Source organism: Patiria miniata, unplaced genomic scaffold (genome assembly GCF_015706575.1).
Source record: "Patiria miniata isolate m_02_andy unplaced genomic scaffold, ASM1570657v1 HiC_scaffold_5, whole genome shotgun sequence".
Taxonomy (NCBI): domain Eukaryota; kingdom Metazoa; phylum Echinodermata; class Asteroidea; order Valvatida; family Asterinidae; genus Patiria; species Patiria miniata.
In genome coordinates this window covers 8,151,257-8,167,823 of record NW_024037072.1, presented here as the reverse complement: position 1 = coordinate 8,167,823, position 16,567 = coordinate 8,151,257, and the positions used below count along the sequence as shown (strand labels likewise).

The window sequence follows — 16,567 nt, the reverse complement described above, 5'->3', positions numbered from 1 at the left end:
CTTTTTTCAGTATTTTACTTTTCTGACATGTCAGTAAATGCAAACTTTAAACAGCCATTACTCGACAATGGAATGTCCCATTGAAGTGCAACAAACAGTATTGTGAGGAGAACTTTATTCTCTTTCCTAATAACCACAAAAGCTTGCTTCACTCTGCCCAGTTCTGTCTCATTTTGCCAGAGAGCCTCATGTACATGTATAGGGTTTAATATCCAAGCACGAGCCCAAATTATGCAGGCAGTTTAAATACAGTGTTGAGTTGAAATAGTTTAAGGCTGTGTCCCAGCATAATAGACTGTTCCGTTAAAGAGGTTGTGGAATGCTCAAAGACATTTCTGTCATTTTTCGGATATATGTAGCCTAAGGTGTGATGAAATAAAAACGACTATTGTTTCTGTCATAAAATGAGTACAAAAGGTACTTTTGAGAGCTGTTTTTCAAGTCCTGTCATGCCTGTTTCGACCCGAACGTGCAATTTGTGTAAAAGTCGTCGTTGCGGGCAGCAAACAAAACTCAGTAAATCGTGACGTAATAAACAGGACTCCCGATGCAGAGTAGCATAAGTGAGTCATGTTTATTACGTCACGATTTACTGTGTTTTGTTTGCTGCCCGCAACGACGACTTTTACACAAATTGCAGGTTCGGGTCGAAACAGGACCTGAAAAATAGCTCTCAAAAGTAACCTTTGTTCTCATTTCATGACAGAAACAATAGTCGTTTTTATTTCATCACACCTTAGGCTACATATACCCAAAAAATGACGGAAATGTCTTCGAGCATTCCACAACCTCTTTAAGGCTGTGTCCCAGCATAATAGACTGTTCCGTTAAGTCCTGCCCAAAGGTGTTTCTGACATGCGTGCACGGCCGACACATGCAGTGTGGTATTGGACAGGCCCACGTGTTGTTGCCCGACATGTGCAGCGAACTGGACCTAATGGTTTGGTCTATTGCCAGGGAGTTAAAGTTACATACAAAAAATAAGAGGCATGCATTTTAAACTGTAGACTAATTTATACGACATAGCTAATAGGATTTGTGTTCTGTTCCGCCACCAACCACTTGTTTTTACATGGCTGTTATATCTTTCTTTCTTTCTTTTTTTTTTTTTTTATAACTGAGCATTTCAGCTTCTCAGATTACAAGACTAAAGTAATGCTGCACATTGGACATTATTTGCATGCGGCATTTGAGACATAAAATAAATGTATAAATTCATTTGCTAACTTGATAGCCTTAAAGGGAATATACATCATTTGCTTTTGCTGTAATTTTCAGAAATGGATGGAATTGGGGGGTTGGAAATATATAGCAAATATAGTTACACTGACTTTTTTGAGGTTTTGGGTTCGAAAATGCTATAAAAACCAAGAAAAACAATCATTTTCCTGTAGTCTGGTTCCCTGACTCCATATAAGAAGAAACAGAGCAGTTTACATACATTGGGGAATTGTAAGGTCAGGGAACCAGTCTAGCTGGGTTGTACCCGGTCATAGGTGTGTAATCGATTGCAAAACAAGTGCGATGGTCAATTGGGGCCAGTATTTGAAAAAAAGCCAGTGTTTTCCAATGCTGGTCGGCCGACCAGCGTTGGAAATTGATACAAAAATACCACTTTTCTTGAAAATGACAGTGTACCAGGTGCCATGTTTTTACAGGATGCTTTACACTGTCATTCACTAACAGTCCAGCAAGGTATTTCAAAATGATTTGGTAGTTTTATTTTTTGATGTTTGCAAATGTTGTTTTTTCCCTTTAACTGAGCCGAACCCTTGCGTGGACATTTTAGTAACGGGCAATTCCAGCAATATGAAAGGAAGTGTAATGGCCGTGACGGAACCAATTAGTCATCATATAGCATGTTATTAATGATTCAGGGAAGTGATCCAAAACTCCTTGTCTGTAATCTCCTTTGCCATTACAAGATGGAGGATAAGATTTGAAAAATTGTAAACGTCGATGTACATGTCGATGTACATCTCTTTAAAAAAAAAAAAATTATGAAAAAAAAGTGAAAATGTAATTAAGGACATGTTGATGCATGTAATAACTTCGAATTGATGAATGTGATCTAAACTGTTTGATATCTTAATAACAAGCTCCACTTACAAGTCACGATGGAAATTTGAATCTGTTGATTTTTCATCTAAAAGTGTAACCGAACTCCCATAGCCAGACTGTTTAGTATATCTTTTAACACAAGGCCCAATTCCTTATCACAGAACCACCAATCATCTATAGTAGTGTCCTATGACACTGTACTCCAACGGTGTACAGATGAAAGTATTGATGACAAATCTAGCTTGCGGCGTTGCAGTTCCCTTCAAGCAGCAAATGTGGAAAAGATTAACCGGACGAGCAATTGTCCCGTTTATTTTGAGCCCCTCGTTCCCTGCTCTGTAAAATGCAAGGCTTTGTTATTGCAATTGACTTGTGCAGTGGCTTTCAAATCAATGTTTGTAATGGAGGTACATACAGTATTAAGTAATGAACATACAGTGAATTTTTACTGGGTGGTCATGAATCACAGTGTAAGTAAGGCATATTGGATGCTCTTGGTTTGTTGGATATCACAGTGGAACGCTGCTGTAACGAACATCACAGAATCCACAGAAAATGTTCGTAATAGTGATCGTTCGGTATAGCGATTTTGAGCTGCCGGTACTTAAAATGGCAACAGGTGGCTTTTCTCTTCTGTTTCTTTGTGGAAATAATAGCCACCTATCACTCATCAACATTCAAACCGATACACCATGGGTCGTTTGACATTTGGGCATTAAACATGGCCCCAATAGCATTGAATATACCTGGCAGATTTTTGTTAATCTTTTGACTTTTTCAACTTTTGACTTTTCGACTTTTTCAATGTTTAGTACGTTTTGTTCATGGTGTATAAGCATGGTGTTCGGTATAGCCGAATGTTTGGTATAGCGGTGTTCGGTACAGCGGTGTTCCACCTTGTCACCTGTCATCACAAATGAGCATAAAGTCGTATTTTATTCAAAATCGAGGCAGGGATGAACAGGGCTCTATAGCCTGATTTCCTTTAGTTTGTTAATGCCTTATAATATTAATCCTTGGTTAAAAATAGAATATCATTTTAATATTGCACATCTGGAGGGTTAAGCTTGGGTGGGGGGACCTTTGGTTTTTACAGCTCATAAGTTTAATTCTTTGAGTGATTGATTGAGCCCACCAATTGTTACTTCAAAGGAGGCATTTCCAATTTTTGCGTACAAAGAATTGATTGGATTTGACTGATGCAGTTGGGTTCCTATTTAAGACTGGGATTAAAAAGATGGCTTAGAGTTCAGTTGACAGATGAAACACATGAAAAACAGAAAATAGAGTTGGGGAAAATAAACATTTTCTGTGACACAAATTAAACAAACCGTCACCTGACTTTGGCAAAAATATATTTTGGGTAAAAGATCATGTGACTTTAGGCACAGTTTGTGGTGACAAGTGGCAAATTACTACTTATTACATTATAAAATTGCTTCTGGAAAAAAATTAACAAATCTACTTTAAAATAGTTTTATCTTGTAAATTGAATTCCTCACCTTATTATGTAAAAAAAAATACCTTTAAAATGGAGAAAGTATTGAAATAGCTGTTAAAACTTTATAATAATCATATCACTGCCACATATAATTTTACTTACATTTAAAATCAAATGATTAAAAAAAAAAGCAACAGGCTGACTATAAATAAAAATGATGTAATGTGTATACATTTGGGCTATAAATAGAAACTGATGTAATCCTTGACATAGAGAGTTTTGGTCCATTATACTTGCTGTAAATCATATGTACATGTACACATTTTGCTGCATAGTTTTGTATACCAGCAGTCTTGGTGTTGAAAACTCCACTTACGTATGGCGAGACAGTCGTTGCTTCAATTATGCTCAGGGTTTATCATTTTACAATAAAAAGTGAACATTTTGTACATAAATGAATGACTCCTGCCTGGGTTTTTGTTTGTTTGTATTTAAATAAACGAAAGAACATATTTGCAAAGATAGAATTACCGGTATATTCATTTCAAAATGTGTACTCTTTTGTTTGCACCTTAAAATTGTGTTTCATTAATTGCAATTTATTTCCATTTTTGTTTTAATTATGTAATAAATTCCTAACTTGGTACCTTTTGACAAATGGAAAAATCCATCGACCACAGATCAGAAGATATTAATGAAAGGACAATACACATGCCAACGTCTCAAAGGTTCTTACATTTGAGGTGCCCATGCATTTTAGCAAGTTGTAAACACCGTATCAGTCGAAAGAACACCGAGTACAAGCGTTAGACCGGCATGCCAGCGTAACATCAGTAATAAATAAAGGTTTGCGGAAACACCATGTGCGAATAATTTCTCAACTAAGAGAATGGTTCTGAATAATAAAGAACCAGAGGTATAAACTCTGGTTCTTTTTCAGAACCATTCTCTTAGTTGAGAAATTATTCGCACATGATGTTTCCGCAAATGTTTCATTATTTAGTATCTCCAACATGCAAAGCCTCAAATCTTACTTAACATCAGTAATGGCTTGTAATTCTGGTCATTCATTGGAAAAAGAGGCAAGAAAAAATAAATTCAGGAAGCAGTTTGAAGAGCCCAACTTATGTGAAACAGAGTCTTGCTGCCACTTGAGTGCCAATTTAATATCCGGTAAAACCATTATCCCATTAGCACTTGTATTACGTTGTATGACAATGTCTTCATATTCCCTGATGAATTCTCCAAACCATACAGGCAGGGCGGATTGGGGCGTAACTGGTACCAATTAGTTTAGGGGTGTGTACGGTAGATCTGAACACACCTTTAAAATGCGATTTTACCTTGTGGCTAGGATGGCGTAGCACCGCGGCGACGTGACGGGATCAAAGAGTCGGACTAATGCTGCACTACGGACGCTCTTCTGTGGATTGGACACGGGATGAAAATAAAGCTTTGAACTGAAAGGAAACCCCATTGCAATGTACAGGGGTTCGGTCAATCTTGCTACATTACTGTTTTAGGGGCTGCTTAATGATGATAATACGGGTATTTTTTCAATACAACTTAGAAGTCAAACAAAAGTGTAGGTACATGTAACTCTATAGACAAATCCAGATACATGACACATGTCTGGTGTTTTTTTCTCTTAAAAAACCCCCATTTTTCAACAAATATTAGAAGTCAAATAGAAGTGATCAATTTTTTTAATGAAGGAACTGTTCTCTGGTATTAGCAGTGTGGCAATAAGTAGTTTGGAGACCACAACCACCCCCACCCACAACAACCACCCTCCCCCACCCACCAATAAAAAAAACCCACTTATTGATAAAATGATAAGAGAAAAGGGGCAAATTTTCAACTTGATGTACAAATTCTGAACCAGAACATAAATGACAAGCTTTCTCTTTCGTGAGAGGGTAGGTATTTTGGAATCAAAATTTCAATGAATCTCACTGATCTTGATTGAAAATGTTCAGCTGCGTGCAAGACTGAGAAATATTACCTGTTCCTGAAGGTAGCAGAGTCTATCCAGCATGAAGAGGCCCTCTATAGTCGGGGAGAGGGCAACCCTGAGTTGGTTGAGCGCTTGTAGCTGGCAGAAGTATGGCTGGTAACGCTCGGCATAGGCGCTGATCTCCACATCGGAAAGCTATCAGAATATGGCAAATGCGACTATGTCTCATCAATGGATAGCACAATAAAGGTAATTGGGCAAATCAAACCATTCACAGGATGAAATTTGTGTCAGGGTGATGTAAATTGAATATTGGATTTTGCCTTCCTATGAATAAATACATTGGTTGCGGTACCCGCTGCTATATCAGATTGGAACCAGCCAACCGACCCCAGCAAGCTCGGTGGTCCAGTGGTAAGAATCTGCACTAGTAAGCAGGTAGTCGGTTCGAGACCCAATATTCAATTTATTTGACTAAGCTAGCTATGCACAATGGTATTTCTGTACTGTCATGCTGTATGTAATCTTGAAAGCAAGGTTGGAGAAAGATGGCCTTGACCAGTTCAAATCATACCAGAGTTGATTTTGATCATATTCTAGCTTCATATTTTTGGTTTACCTAGAATCTCTTTTCTTCTTCAGAAATAATTGTTGCTTACTATTTAAAAAAAAATATATTTTGCCCCCCCCCCCCATTTCCTTTTCGTGAATATTTTAACCCTAACCCTTCAAAATGCAGCTGCACGTTTTGTTGGATTCTGTTGGAGCGAGGACTGCCATAGTAATCTGATTGTGCTTTACATGGGGTCAGGCATACCACCATAATCAGAGTCCAACAGTTTGGGTGATGAGTTACCATATGGCATTGGATTTTGCGAGAGTGTAGAAGGTTCCTAGTAAATCACTCAAGGCGGATAGGGTTAATGGGAAAGTTGCTGCAAAGTGGTTAATTGGAGAAACAAAAATACACAGCAGATAGGAAAAAGGTAGATGAATAACGGACTGACAGATGACAAATAAAGGACTGACAGATGAAGGAAAACTGAGAGGTAACAGCAAGGTTTTTATACCTTAGAGTCATCAAACTGGAGTTTCTTCAGAGCTTTTCTGGCATATTCAAGGAAGCTTCGACACTTTGGAGCAAGCTTTCCAACATTTTCTGACCTGAATAGAGAAGCGTCATTTTTAAATTTTAATCAAATTATCAGAAAATTTATCAACTATAATCTCTTCTATATGTAAATCTATCTTACAACCCCAAGTCTATTAAGTTGTCACTGAATCCAAATATCTGCCCCTAAATCACTGCAACACCAAAGAACAATTTTCTACCTCGGCAATGTAACACTTTTAACAGGAAGAGAGAAGCAATCAGGCCCGGCAAAAACCATAAGCATAAACATTATCTACGATTGTGTTTTTTTCTTGTGTCCCCCCTAGCAGGTACTGAGGCCCACACCCCCCCCACCCCCTAATTCCCAAAGCTGGCGACGGTGCTGGAAGCAACACTTCCATTTTCAATTAAAAGGCAAATGTTAATAATCTCCTAATTGTGCTGTCTAGCATTTACGTTCAGAAAGCAATATCTTTTAGGTATTGATATTTTACGCACATCGTAGGCAGTCTGTAGTGGTCTCGGAGTAACACCTGTAGCACACTTCGATAGAACAGTCCCATAGCAGGCACGACTTGAGATGTGGCTATTCTATCTGCAGCCTGGATGTGAACCAAAAAAACAAGAACAAAAATGGATTATGGAAATAGAAGCAGTTTGATTTTAGGCATAATTTGGGCATTAGATAGTCTCTTCCCAAGTTGTTTGACTTAATCTCAGGGCTCAGGGTGCACTTCAAACTCGTTAATGACGACTTGATTGGAGATTAATCTCCGAACAGGATTAACCCTAACCCCTTGAGCACTTTTACTAGAAAGTATCCTGAATCCGCCAAAATCCACCTATTGTGTCATGCACAAAAATGTTGGTGTTGGTGACTGCTCAGTATGGAGGTATCCTGAATCCATCAAAACCCTGCAGTACCGCTATAGGCTTACAATCCTGAATCCATCAGAATCCCTTGGTTTTCAATATATGCTGAATCCGCAGAAATACTCCAAAACAGGGGTATGGATTTTGATGGATTCAGGGTGGTTAGGGTTAAAGGACCCTGTCATGTATCTTTTCACTTTAACTCCAAATTTGTTTTAACCTGTTTCTCTTCGGTCTGCAAATGAAGGACATGAATTTATAAAATGCCACTGAAAAACCGCTTTCTAAAACAGAAGCAACAATGATCCCTGTGTCTCACCATACTGGCGAGCATCCGCGCTGGCCTGGTCACCTTGATGCCCTTTGACCTCAGGAAGTGACTCATGGGAAATCCGCATGCCTCCGGCTTGGTCTCCGGGACGTGCCAGCCCCCAGTCTCAAATTCCTCCGAGAGTTTCTGGTAACAGCATCCGACATTCAGGAGCACCCGGGCCGTGTCATTGTGAACAAACAGACGCAGTGTCGAGGGGGCAAGATCTCCACACGTATGCAGGCCAATTAACATAAATGGCTGCTGACAGAAAATTAATAACTTCAAACAGTTATCAGAAAAAAAATACTCAATTTTGTGTAAAGGAATCTACGTTCCATGACCATTGCTTAAAGAGGTTGTGGAATGCTCGAAGACATTTCCGTCATTTTTCGGGTATATGTAGCCTAAGGTGTGATGAAATAAAAACGACTATTGTTTCTGTCATAAAATGAGTACAAAAGATACTTTTGAGAGCTTTTTTTCAAGTCCTGTCATGCCTGTTTCGACCCGAACGTGCAATTTGTGTAAAAGTCGTCGTTGCGGGCAGCAAACAAAACACAGTAAATCGTGACGTAATAAACAGGACTCCCTATGCAGAGTAGCGTAAACGAGTCCTGTTTATTACGTCACGATTTACTGTGTTTTGTTTGCTGCCCGCAACGACGACTTTTACACAAATTGCACGTTTGGGTCGAAACAGGACCTGAAAAATAGCTCTCAAAAGTACCCTTTGTACTCATTTCATGGCAGAAACAATAGTCGTTTTTATTATATCATCACACCTTAGGCTACATATACCCAAAAAATGACAGAAATGTTTTCGAGCATTCCACAACCTCTTTAAGAGCGTAGCCTAACCAACTGTTTGCTCAAAAATAGAATTTGTGACGGCACATATTGAGTTGCATTCAGCCCATGCTTACGAAGCAAAGGTTTTCGAAAAACCACTTACAGAAATCTGCTAAGCACTGAATATTTTGGCTTAGCAAAAACAGATCACCAGCAAAACTGTCATAGGATGTCTCTTGCTTGTGACTGGTTCCCTAACTAATGTTTGATTAGCACTTTTTTTGCAAAGCAATATTTCTGCTTAGCATCTCCATGAAATTAGGCCCAGCTGATGACATCCGATAGCCTTGGTCACGGCGTTTGACGATATAGTCCAATGGTTGGCCGCAAACAGTTGCCCTATACTCACACGTACTTCACGAAACGCAAACAGCAACCTCACGTGGCTAGGCTACAATATGCAAATCAGCAGGTGCTGAAGGAATGCCTTGGAGCATCCGTGTTTGTTTTATCTCTATTTTGTCGCTGGATTTCCAGCGACGACCTCGTATGCAAATAAAGATGAGATTATATTATTCATACTTGGTCATGGAGGTTCATATTTTACATGGAAAGAGAGCTGGATAGTGTGGCTACATTCCCCAACAAGTTTGGAGTCCGCTCACGAAATATAACACAATATTAATCAATCCAGGGACAAAATAACGAAAATTGTTCGAAAAAGTTAGGCCATGGCCCATGGATGTTCCAAGGTGTTCATTCAGCACCAGCTGATTTGCTTTGTAGCCTAGCTGTGTGAGGTCGCTGTTCATGCAGTACGTGTGAGTGCATAGTGTACGGCTACTGTTGTTTGCAGCCAACCAGCGATCATCAGACTCTATCGTTGAACGCCTTGACCAATATTGGACTGCCTTCATCATCAATCTGTAGCTCTCCGTCTCCACATTGTCTCCTTATTGTGACCTGTTAATCACGTGCAAGTCCTGAATTACTCTATTTACATCTCAACATACCACTTCATTTTCCTGTTCAGCCTCCTCTGAATTTCTAGACACCACACTAGCAAGACTGGTGCTTGGTTCAACAAACGCAGTGACTGAACAGAAGCGAGATCCATTCTTTGTTGTGTTATTTTTTCCATGCGATGAAGTACTGAAAGCAGCGGTACTCTCTACCGCTTCAGGGGTTGTCCGTTTCTTTTCTTTCTTGTGTGTGTTGTGATTAGTTTGACTATAAGTATAAACGGGCGACTTTTGTTCAGGTAGAGAATCCTGATCATCATTCGAGTATAAATCAATCTGTTGAAGGTCCTCACTTAGGCCACTCCCATCATTTGAGTCTGTCATCTCAGTTGATGTCAATATACCTGGTGATTGGCTGTCAGGCTGATGCATATTCAGTAGCCCCTGATTTACATCACTGGATGAACATTCTGATTGGCTGATAGGTAATACATTCACCATCTGACTTGTTAAACCTTCAGAAGTGCTTTCTGATTGGCCAGGCATATTCTTCAATCCTTGAGATCCACTTGAATCCTTCTCTACTGAAGGCTCACAAGTGTTGTCCGGACAATTCAAAAACCTTTGCATATTCTTTAGCTTGTGAGTACGCTTAGTGTATATTTCTCTAAAGGCCTCTTTTGGATTTTCAAATTTGCTGGAACTTTGCTGAATCTTCATGCTGTGCTGTGAAATGCCCGCCCACTTTTTCTGCAATTTGTGACTTCTGTCTCTGGCGCCATGGGTGTTTGTATCTGATGAGTCAATTCCGATAACGTCTAATCCATGTTGCAAGGAGAGATACTGCCCGAGATAACCTTTACCACTGCCAATATCAACCACCTATATTAGAGAAAAAAACATGAATTTAAAATAAGCACTTATCTTTTTCATTTTACAATCAAAATTTCAAATTTCAAAATATCTGGAAAAAAATAGGGAATCTGGTCAAAACAAAACCATGAATCAGTAGACCAGCAAAAGGTTGCAAATGTCAGTTATACAAAAATATGTAATAAAGCATTTAATCTTCTGCATGATCCGGAAAACATTATTTAAATTATTTTTCTACAAACAGAAAAATGTCAATTTTGAGACGTTTTAATAAATAACATGTATGAAAAGGTCCAAAGTTAAAGGCCTACTTTGGAATAAAGTCACAATGAATTCACTCGCTATTTTCTTTGTTCAGTATTTCATCAATGTTTTGGAGAAGCTTTCCTCCCCTTGTTCATGTTGTTAGTTGCACCCGATCATTTAAATGAGTCAAACTTTCTCGATTCACCTTTTGAAGTTCATGAATTCCAGCCAATTTGGCAGTGAAACGTGACATCTCTTCAACCTCATGTGATTTTTTAATGTTCATTAACGCCTTAGGCTGCACCACTGATGATGAGGATGACCTCTCCTGATTTTGACTGTCGTCGCGTTGTTCATGATCTTTTTTCCCGACAGTCTGAGTTAGTTGGCTCAAAACGCTGTCTACTTCACATAAAACACCACTATTTTCCAATCGATGATCCACGCATTCATTTATAAATTCGTGAATTGCACAAAGTTCTCTTTCACCGTCTTTCGGTGGCGGTAGCTGACCGGCAGGGAGGCGTGCCATTTCCGTCTCCGTGAGTTGAACGATTTCCCGAGCTACATCGCCGAAATGACGAACAACAACGCACTCCCACATTTTCTCCGTAAAGAAACTCACTGTGTTTACTCTTACAACCCACTGATGATTATCTAGGAACGCTACAAACTTCTCAATTATTTTTTCAACCCTTTGACGGTTTGTACCGTTCATTTCAGTGGCCATGGTGATGTCAACGAATCACTTTAGTACAGTCGCACTCGTTGACGTATTTACACTCAATGGGCGCAGCCATCTTGAACATTACATGATAATTTCCCGAGAGGGCGCTGCAGTGCCCTCTCGGTGTAATAGTGTTGTAGACATAAGCTGTATACCCCACTTCCAAAATATTAGGAAAAATACTCACAACTCTCCAAGGTGTTTGAAAAACACGTCAAATATAAGCTTATTTCATCACCTTTCATTTTTCTTCAGGTAGTTTTTCGGGGTAATTCCATGACTTTTGATAAAGCGCAATTTTAGGGTTCAATTTCATCCAAATTTCACGAAAATACAAACTCGCAGTCCGATCCTGTTCACGCGACTAGCACCATTCTGGTTTTTTTGGGCAACCCACAAGTTCATGGCCCACAAAATGCTCCAATAGTAATACAGTATTTACTGGCATGCAACCATGGGCGGCGCCAGGATTTTTTTCTAGAGCGGGGGCAAAGCACATTATTTCCTCAAATCCATGTACTTTCATAGCATATTTTTTCGAGGGCGGAGGGGGAGGGGGGGCGCATAATTTTTCCCACTGCACCCCCATTGACACCCTTGTTACGGATGCCCATGTTGTTAAAGGTGCATTATATTAACAGTAATAATACTTTTGCGTTATTTCGCATTACTATTTTCCTACTTTTAACGCGCGCTTGATTCGAAATATGGTAAGATGCTACTTGTATTCTATTTTTCGTCATTCTGCTGATGAGTGCCTTATGGTACGAAACAGTCTGTTCAGAAGAGAGATATGCCAAAGTTTGTTTAACTCATATTCTGAATTTATTGCATGTTTATAGCTCTACAGAGATGTATCGAGCACTGTGAATTGTGATAGAAGACGATTTCGTTGGATATATATATATATATATATATATATATATATCCAATGAAATCGTCTTCTATCACAATTCACAGTGCTCGATACATCTCTGTAGAGCTATAAACATGCAATAAATTCAGAATATTAGTTAAACAAACTTTGGCATATCTCTTTCTGAACAGACTGTTTCGTACCATAAGGCACTCATCAGCAGAATGACGAAAAATAGAATACAAGTAGCATCTTACCTTATTTCGAATCAAGCGCGCGCACGCGTTACGCGCGTTACGTCATTGAAGTTAGTACGCGCTTACGTCACTGAAGTAAGAACACATCTGTCTCGATGCCTGCACTTGGAGACGATTTCGCTTCTCTTATTCAGTGTACCTAGATCTGGCCTACATATGATTATGTACTTCTCTGCTATACACAAATTGCATCTCTTGTTTACGTTAGAGTATGGCAGTGCTTTCAGAACTATGTCCCATTTGATTTCATAGTCTTTCCCTTCGTCCTTTAAGTCCCATATATGTTTACTTAGCTCTGTTTGCGCCCTCTTGCTCTCGGATCTGAATGACTGCTTGTGGTTCGCCAGTCTCGCCTTGAAGGTTGTGGACGTCAGCCCGACGTATGCCTCCTTCCTGCCTTCGCTCGTGACGGTGGCCTGGTACACTATGTTCTTGCTGAGGCACTCCCCGTTCAGCGGGCATTCGGCATTGCGGGGACAACTGCATGTTCTACCACCGACGTCGTCCTCCTGTTTTACCTTCCGTTTGTTGATTGACTGGATCGTTGCCTTCATGTTCGGCATGCAGCTGTACGATAACTTTACTGTGTTCCGGTTGAGCACTTTGTGAAGCTTATGTTCCTTGGGGAAGCATTTGTCTATTATCTGAAGGAATTTCTTTCCAATGTTGGTACGTACGTTCTTGTTGTATGGCGGGTTGTACCATGTCACCTCCCTTTTTCTAGTCCTTTTCCTGGTGTTATTGCCCGGTGTGTATGTCAACCGATACTTGTGCCCGCTTTTTTGCAGAGCCTCCTGGTAGGCCGGGGCAGCTTTCTCGAATGCCTCCTTGCTCGACGAGATGTTGGAGAGTCGCTTGTTAATTCCCTCTGGTATCTGTTTGATGACGGCGGGTGGATGGTTTGACTGGACATGTACATAGAGAGGTACATTACCTGGTTTCATGTATGGCTTGTACCCTCCCGTTCGCAGGTCTAATGTGATGTCAAGGAAGTTTACTGTTGCCTTGTTGGCTTCGATCGTTACCTTTAAGTCATTTTCCCGGAATACTTGGCATATTTCCTTCTTGATGTTTTCTATTTTCTTGGGGGTCTCTTTGAATACTGCCAGACCGTCGTCCCTGTATAGTCCCACTCTATTTCCGTACTTTGGTTTCAAGATCGACAGTAGATATGCTACGACCAGCTCGCATGACTCCGCGCCGTCGAAACTGCCCATCGTGACATCGAATTTGCTGTCTGCATTACGCTTTTTCCACGGTACCTGGTCGTTGAATACCACTGTCTGTTTCGCGTGGATCGTTGCCTTCATGTTCGGCATGCAGCTGTACGATAACTTTACTGTGTTCCGGTTGAGCACTTTGTGAAGCTTATGTTCCTTGGGGAACCTTTTGTCTATTATCTGAAGGAATTTCTTTCCAATGTTGGTACGTACCTTCAAGGCGAGACTGGCGAACCACAAGCAGTCATTCAGATCCGAGAGCAAGAGGGCGCAAACAGAGCTAAGTAAACATATATGGGACTTAAAGGACGAAGGGAAAGACTATGAAATCAAATGGGACATAGTTCTGAAAGCACTGCCATACTCTAACGTAAACAAGAGATGCAATTTGTGTATAGCAGAGAAGTACATAATCATATGTAGGCCAGATCTAGGTACACTGAATAAGAGAAGCGAAATCGTCTCCAAGTGCAGGCATCGAGACAGATGTGTTCTTACTTCAGTGACGTAAGCGCGTACTAACTTCAATGACGTAACGCGCGTAACGCGTGCGCGCGCTTGATTCGAAATAAGGTAAGATGCTACTTGTATTCTATTTTTCGTCATTCTGCTGATGAGTGCCTTATGGTACGAAACAGTCTGTTCAGAAAGAGATATGCCAAAGTTTGTTTAACTAATATTCTGAATTTATTGCATATATATATATATATATATATATATATATATATATATATAACATTTTTTAGGCCTATGTCTACAATTTCAGGAGAGGAGAGAAGGCGCCGCACCAAAAAAATCTGAATAATTATTAGAAATACATAGATTAACCCAGACCCCTAGGATGCGTGTAAAATTACATTAAAAGCACAGGACCCATTACTGTCAGGGTCAATATAACAATTGCAAGGATTTTATTACAAAATGTGGCGATGAGTAACAGTTAGGTTGAGTTGAGCTGATTGCTTGTTCTCTAGCATCAATGAGCAGACTGGTCCAAATTATATGAAAAATTGTTAAAGCAAAATTTTGAAGGAATTGGTTTTAGCAAAGGGGATTTTGAATTCATATTCGGTTATTGATTTCATAATTCAGGATGGGGATGGTGATTAAAGTCATATCGTTTGTGAAATACGTGTACATGTATAGTTATATCTTTTGCATATGTTGAGATGAGTTGCAAAAGGACATTAATACACATTTTTATCACAATAATGAGTTTGAACCGGCACTGTTTAGTGTTTGAATAATGCCATCAGGTAACGTAATATTGATATATTGCAAAAAAGGGATTACATCCCACTAAGGTGCTTTTACAGTGCAAAAGAAATACAAGAAATACATGATCCCCCCCTCCCTAAAAGAAGATAATTGATGAAAGTCTCGTAGGATCTACGGAACCTCTATAGAGGAGCCACTAGATCCTGAAGTACATCTGGAGCTTACCAAAGATCTCATCACTGGGCCCAAGTGTGGATGCTTGACGGAATAGATGAGAGGATTAATGGAAGAACTGACGAATAAGATCAAGGCGCCGTACAACTCGAACCGGTTGTTGCCAGTGATATCAATGATGGCATAGGGAATGACGCACACTATGAAGGCTAAAACTATCAGACAGAGGTTCTTGGTAATTGCCAGTTGTTCACTCCTGATACGGCTCAGTTGACTTGCACTCTGGGTGTCGATAATCCTAGCGGGCTGCGGGGAGCTACTGGTGTGGGCATCGTCGACGTCGCTCTCTTGCTGTGAAGAAGACGACGGGCCAGGGCGACTAGCGTTAACGTTCGGTACCTGCAGACCGTGTAGGCCTACATCTTGTTGGCGCTTCTTGAAATGACGTCTGACATGTCGCCAAATCAGGAGATACGAAGTAGCGATGACAAGGAATGGTAGCGGGAAAAACACGACAAACTGAAGACCGTCGTACTCGTCAACTCTCGGGTGAGTTTCAATGTCTTTGCAGAAGCGTGTCTTAGGATCAAAACCGAGGCCACCGATGCCGGACAATGGCGGTATGATGGTGGTACACACGGGGATAAGCCATGAGCCGAAAACCATCAAGGCAGTCTTCCTTGGTGTGTACAGCCATTGGTAGGTCTCAATACGTCTGGTGATCAGGATGCACCGGTTCAGGGCGATGTTTGCCAGGGTAAAAAGGCTGCTACTAAGGGTGATCTGGGCAAGAGCAGCCGAGACAACGCAGGGGATGTCAGGCTGCAATGGGTAGCCTGGCGTTTTACTCAGCATGCCAGGTACCATCCACATGATTGCCAAACTGGTAAGGAAATCAGTTACGCTCAAGTTGACTACGAACACGTTAGTGACGTTCTGAAGTTTCTTGGTACGGGCCAAAGCAACCAAGACCAGGCTGTTGCCGCTGATTGCCAGGACTATCAGGATAGAGAACCCAACGGCACACAAGACCAACTCGGGGTACGTGTATGGAGCTTCAACTAATAAAACAAAGGTTGAGTTCAGCTGAGGAGTTGAGTTTGTAGAAAACGCCATTCTGCAAATGTCTGTGTTGTTTTACGAGTGTGCTTTTAAAGGTAAGTGTTCAACTGTGTTAAACAATACCCCGTGTATGTATAGTTCAAGATCAAATCCTGGCACAGAATGAAGGTGATCTCACTTGCCTTAACAATATAAACCCATTTCATTGTACATTAAAACAATTTAAACCTATTTCATGGAAATGGCCACAATGAATTGTCCATGTGTTTCCATGACTCATGAGAAAGAGCTAGTGGTTGGAAACAGGATGTCGGGGACCTGCCATGGCAATAATATTGACCAACACCGACGGTGAGTTGTGGTCAGTGTTTTTTTCTTACATGTATAAAGGCTCCTGTAGTTCAATAAAACAAAAGTCGTCACT

General features: G+C 40.4%; 2 protein-coding genes across 3 annotated transcripts; both read right to left on the bottom strand.

Moving 5' to 3' along the window:
• Positions 1-4,469: 4,469 nt before the first annotated feature.
• Positions 4,470-11,444, bottom strand: LOC119741657 (methyltransferase-like protein 25). Of its 2 annotated transcripts, none has more exons than XM_038217497.1 (7): positions 10,835-11,444; positions 9,562-10,392; positions 7,766-8,020; positions 7,072-7,175; positions 6,530-6,623; positions 5,508-5,654; positions 4,470-4,925 (listed from the first exon to the last, which is right to left on the bottom strand). In XM_038217497.1, the coding sequence occupies exons 1-7, from the start codon at positions 11,357-11,359 to the stop codon at positions 4,842-4,844; spliced, it is 2,040 nt and encodes a 679-aa protein (XP_038073425.1). In that variant the 5' UTR covers positions 11,360-11,444; the 3' UTR covers positions 4,470-4,841. The 2 variants fall into 2 exon arrangements, with proteins under 2 accessions (XP_038073425.1, XP_038073426.1); XM_038217498.1 differs by having other exon boundaries at positions 7,766-8,017; positions 10,835-11,443.
• Positions 11,445-14,441: 2,997 nt separating this feature from the next.
• Positions 14,442-16,375, bottom strand: LOC119741661 (beta-3 adrenergic receptor-like). The gene has a single exon (XM_038217502.1). The coding sequence runs from the start codon at positions 16,195-16,197 to the stop codon at positions 15,079-15,081; it is 1,119 nt and encodes a 372-aa protein (XP_038073430.1). The 5' UTR covers positions 16,198-16,375; the 3' UTR covers positions 14,442-15,078.
• Positions 16,376-16,567: the final 192 nt, after the last annotated feature.

Bases quoted from the DNA above. Each gene is read 5' to 3' on its own strand.
- LOC119741661 (XM_038217502.1), bottom strand. From the start codon at position 16,197: ATGGCGTTTTCTACAAACTCAACTCCTCAGCTGAACTCAACCTTTGTT.
- LOC119741657 (XM_038217497.1), bottom strand. From the start codon at position 11,359: ATGGCCACTGAAATGAACGGTACAAACCGTCAAAGGGTTGAAAAAATA. The intron at 10,393-10,834 runs GTGAATCGAGAA...TCTCTAATATAG, and splicing joins GAATTCATGAACTTCAAAAG to GTGGTTGATATTGGCAGTGG. The intron at 7,176-7,765 runs GTGAGACACAGG...GTTCACATCCAG, and splicing joins CGCGGATGCTCGCCAGTATG to GCTGCAGATAGAATAGCCAC.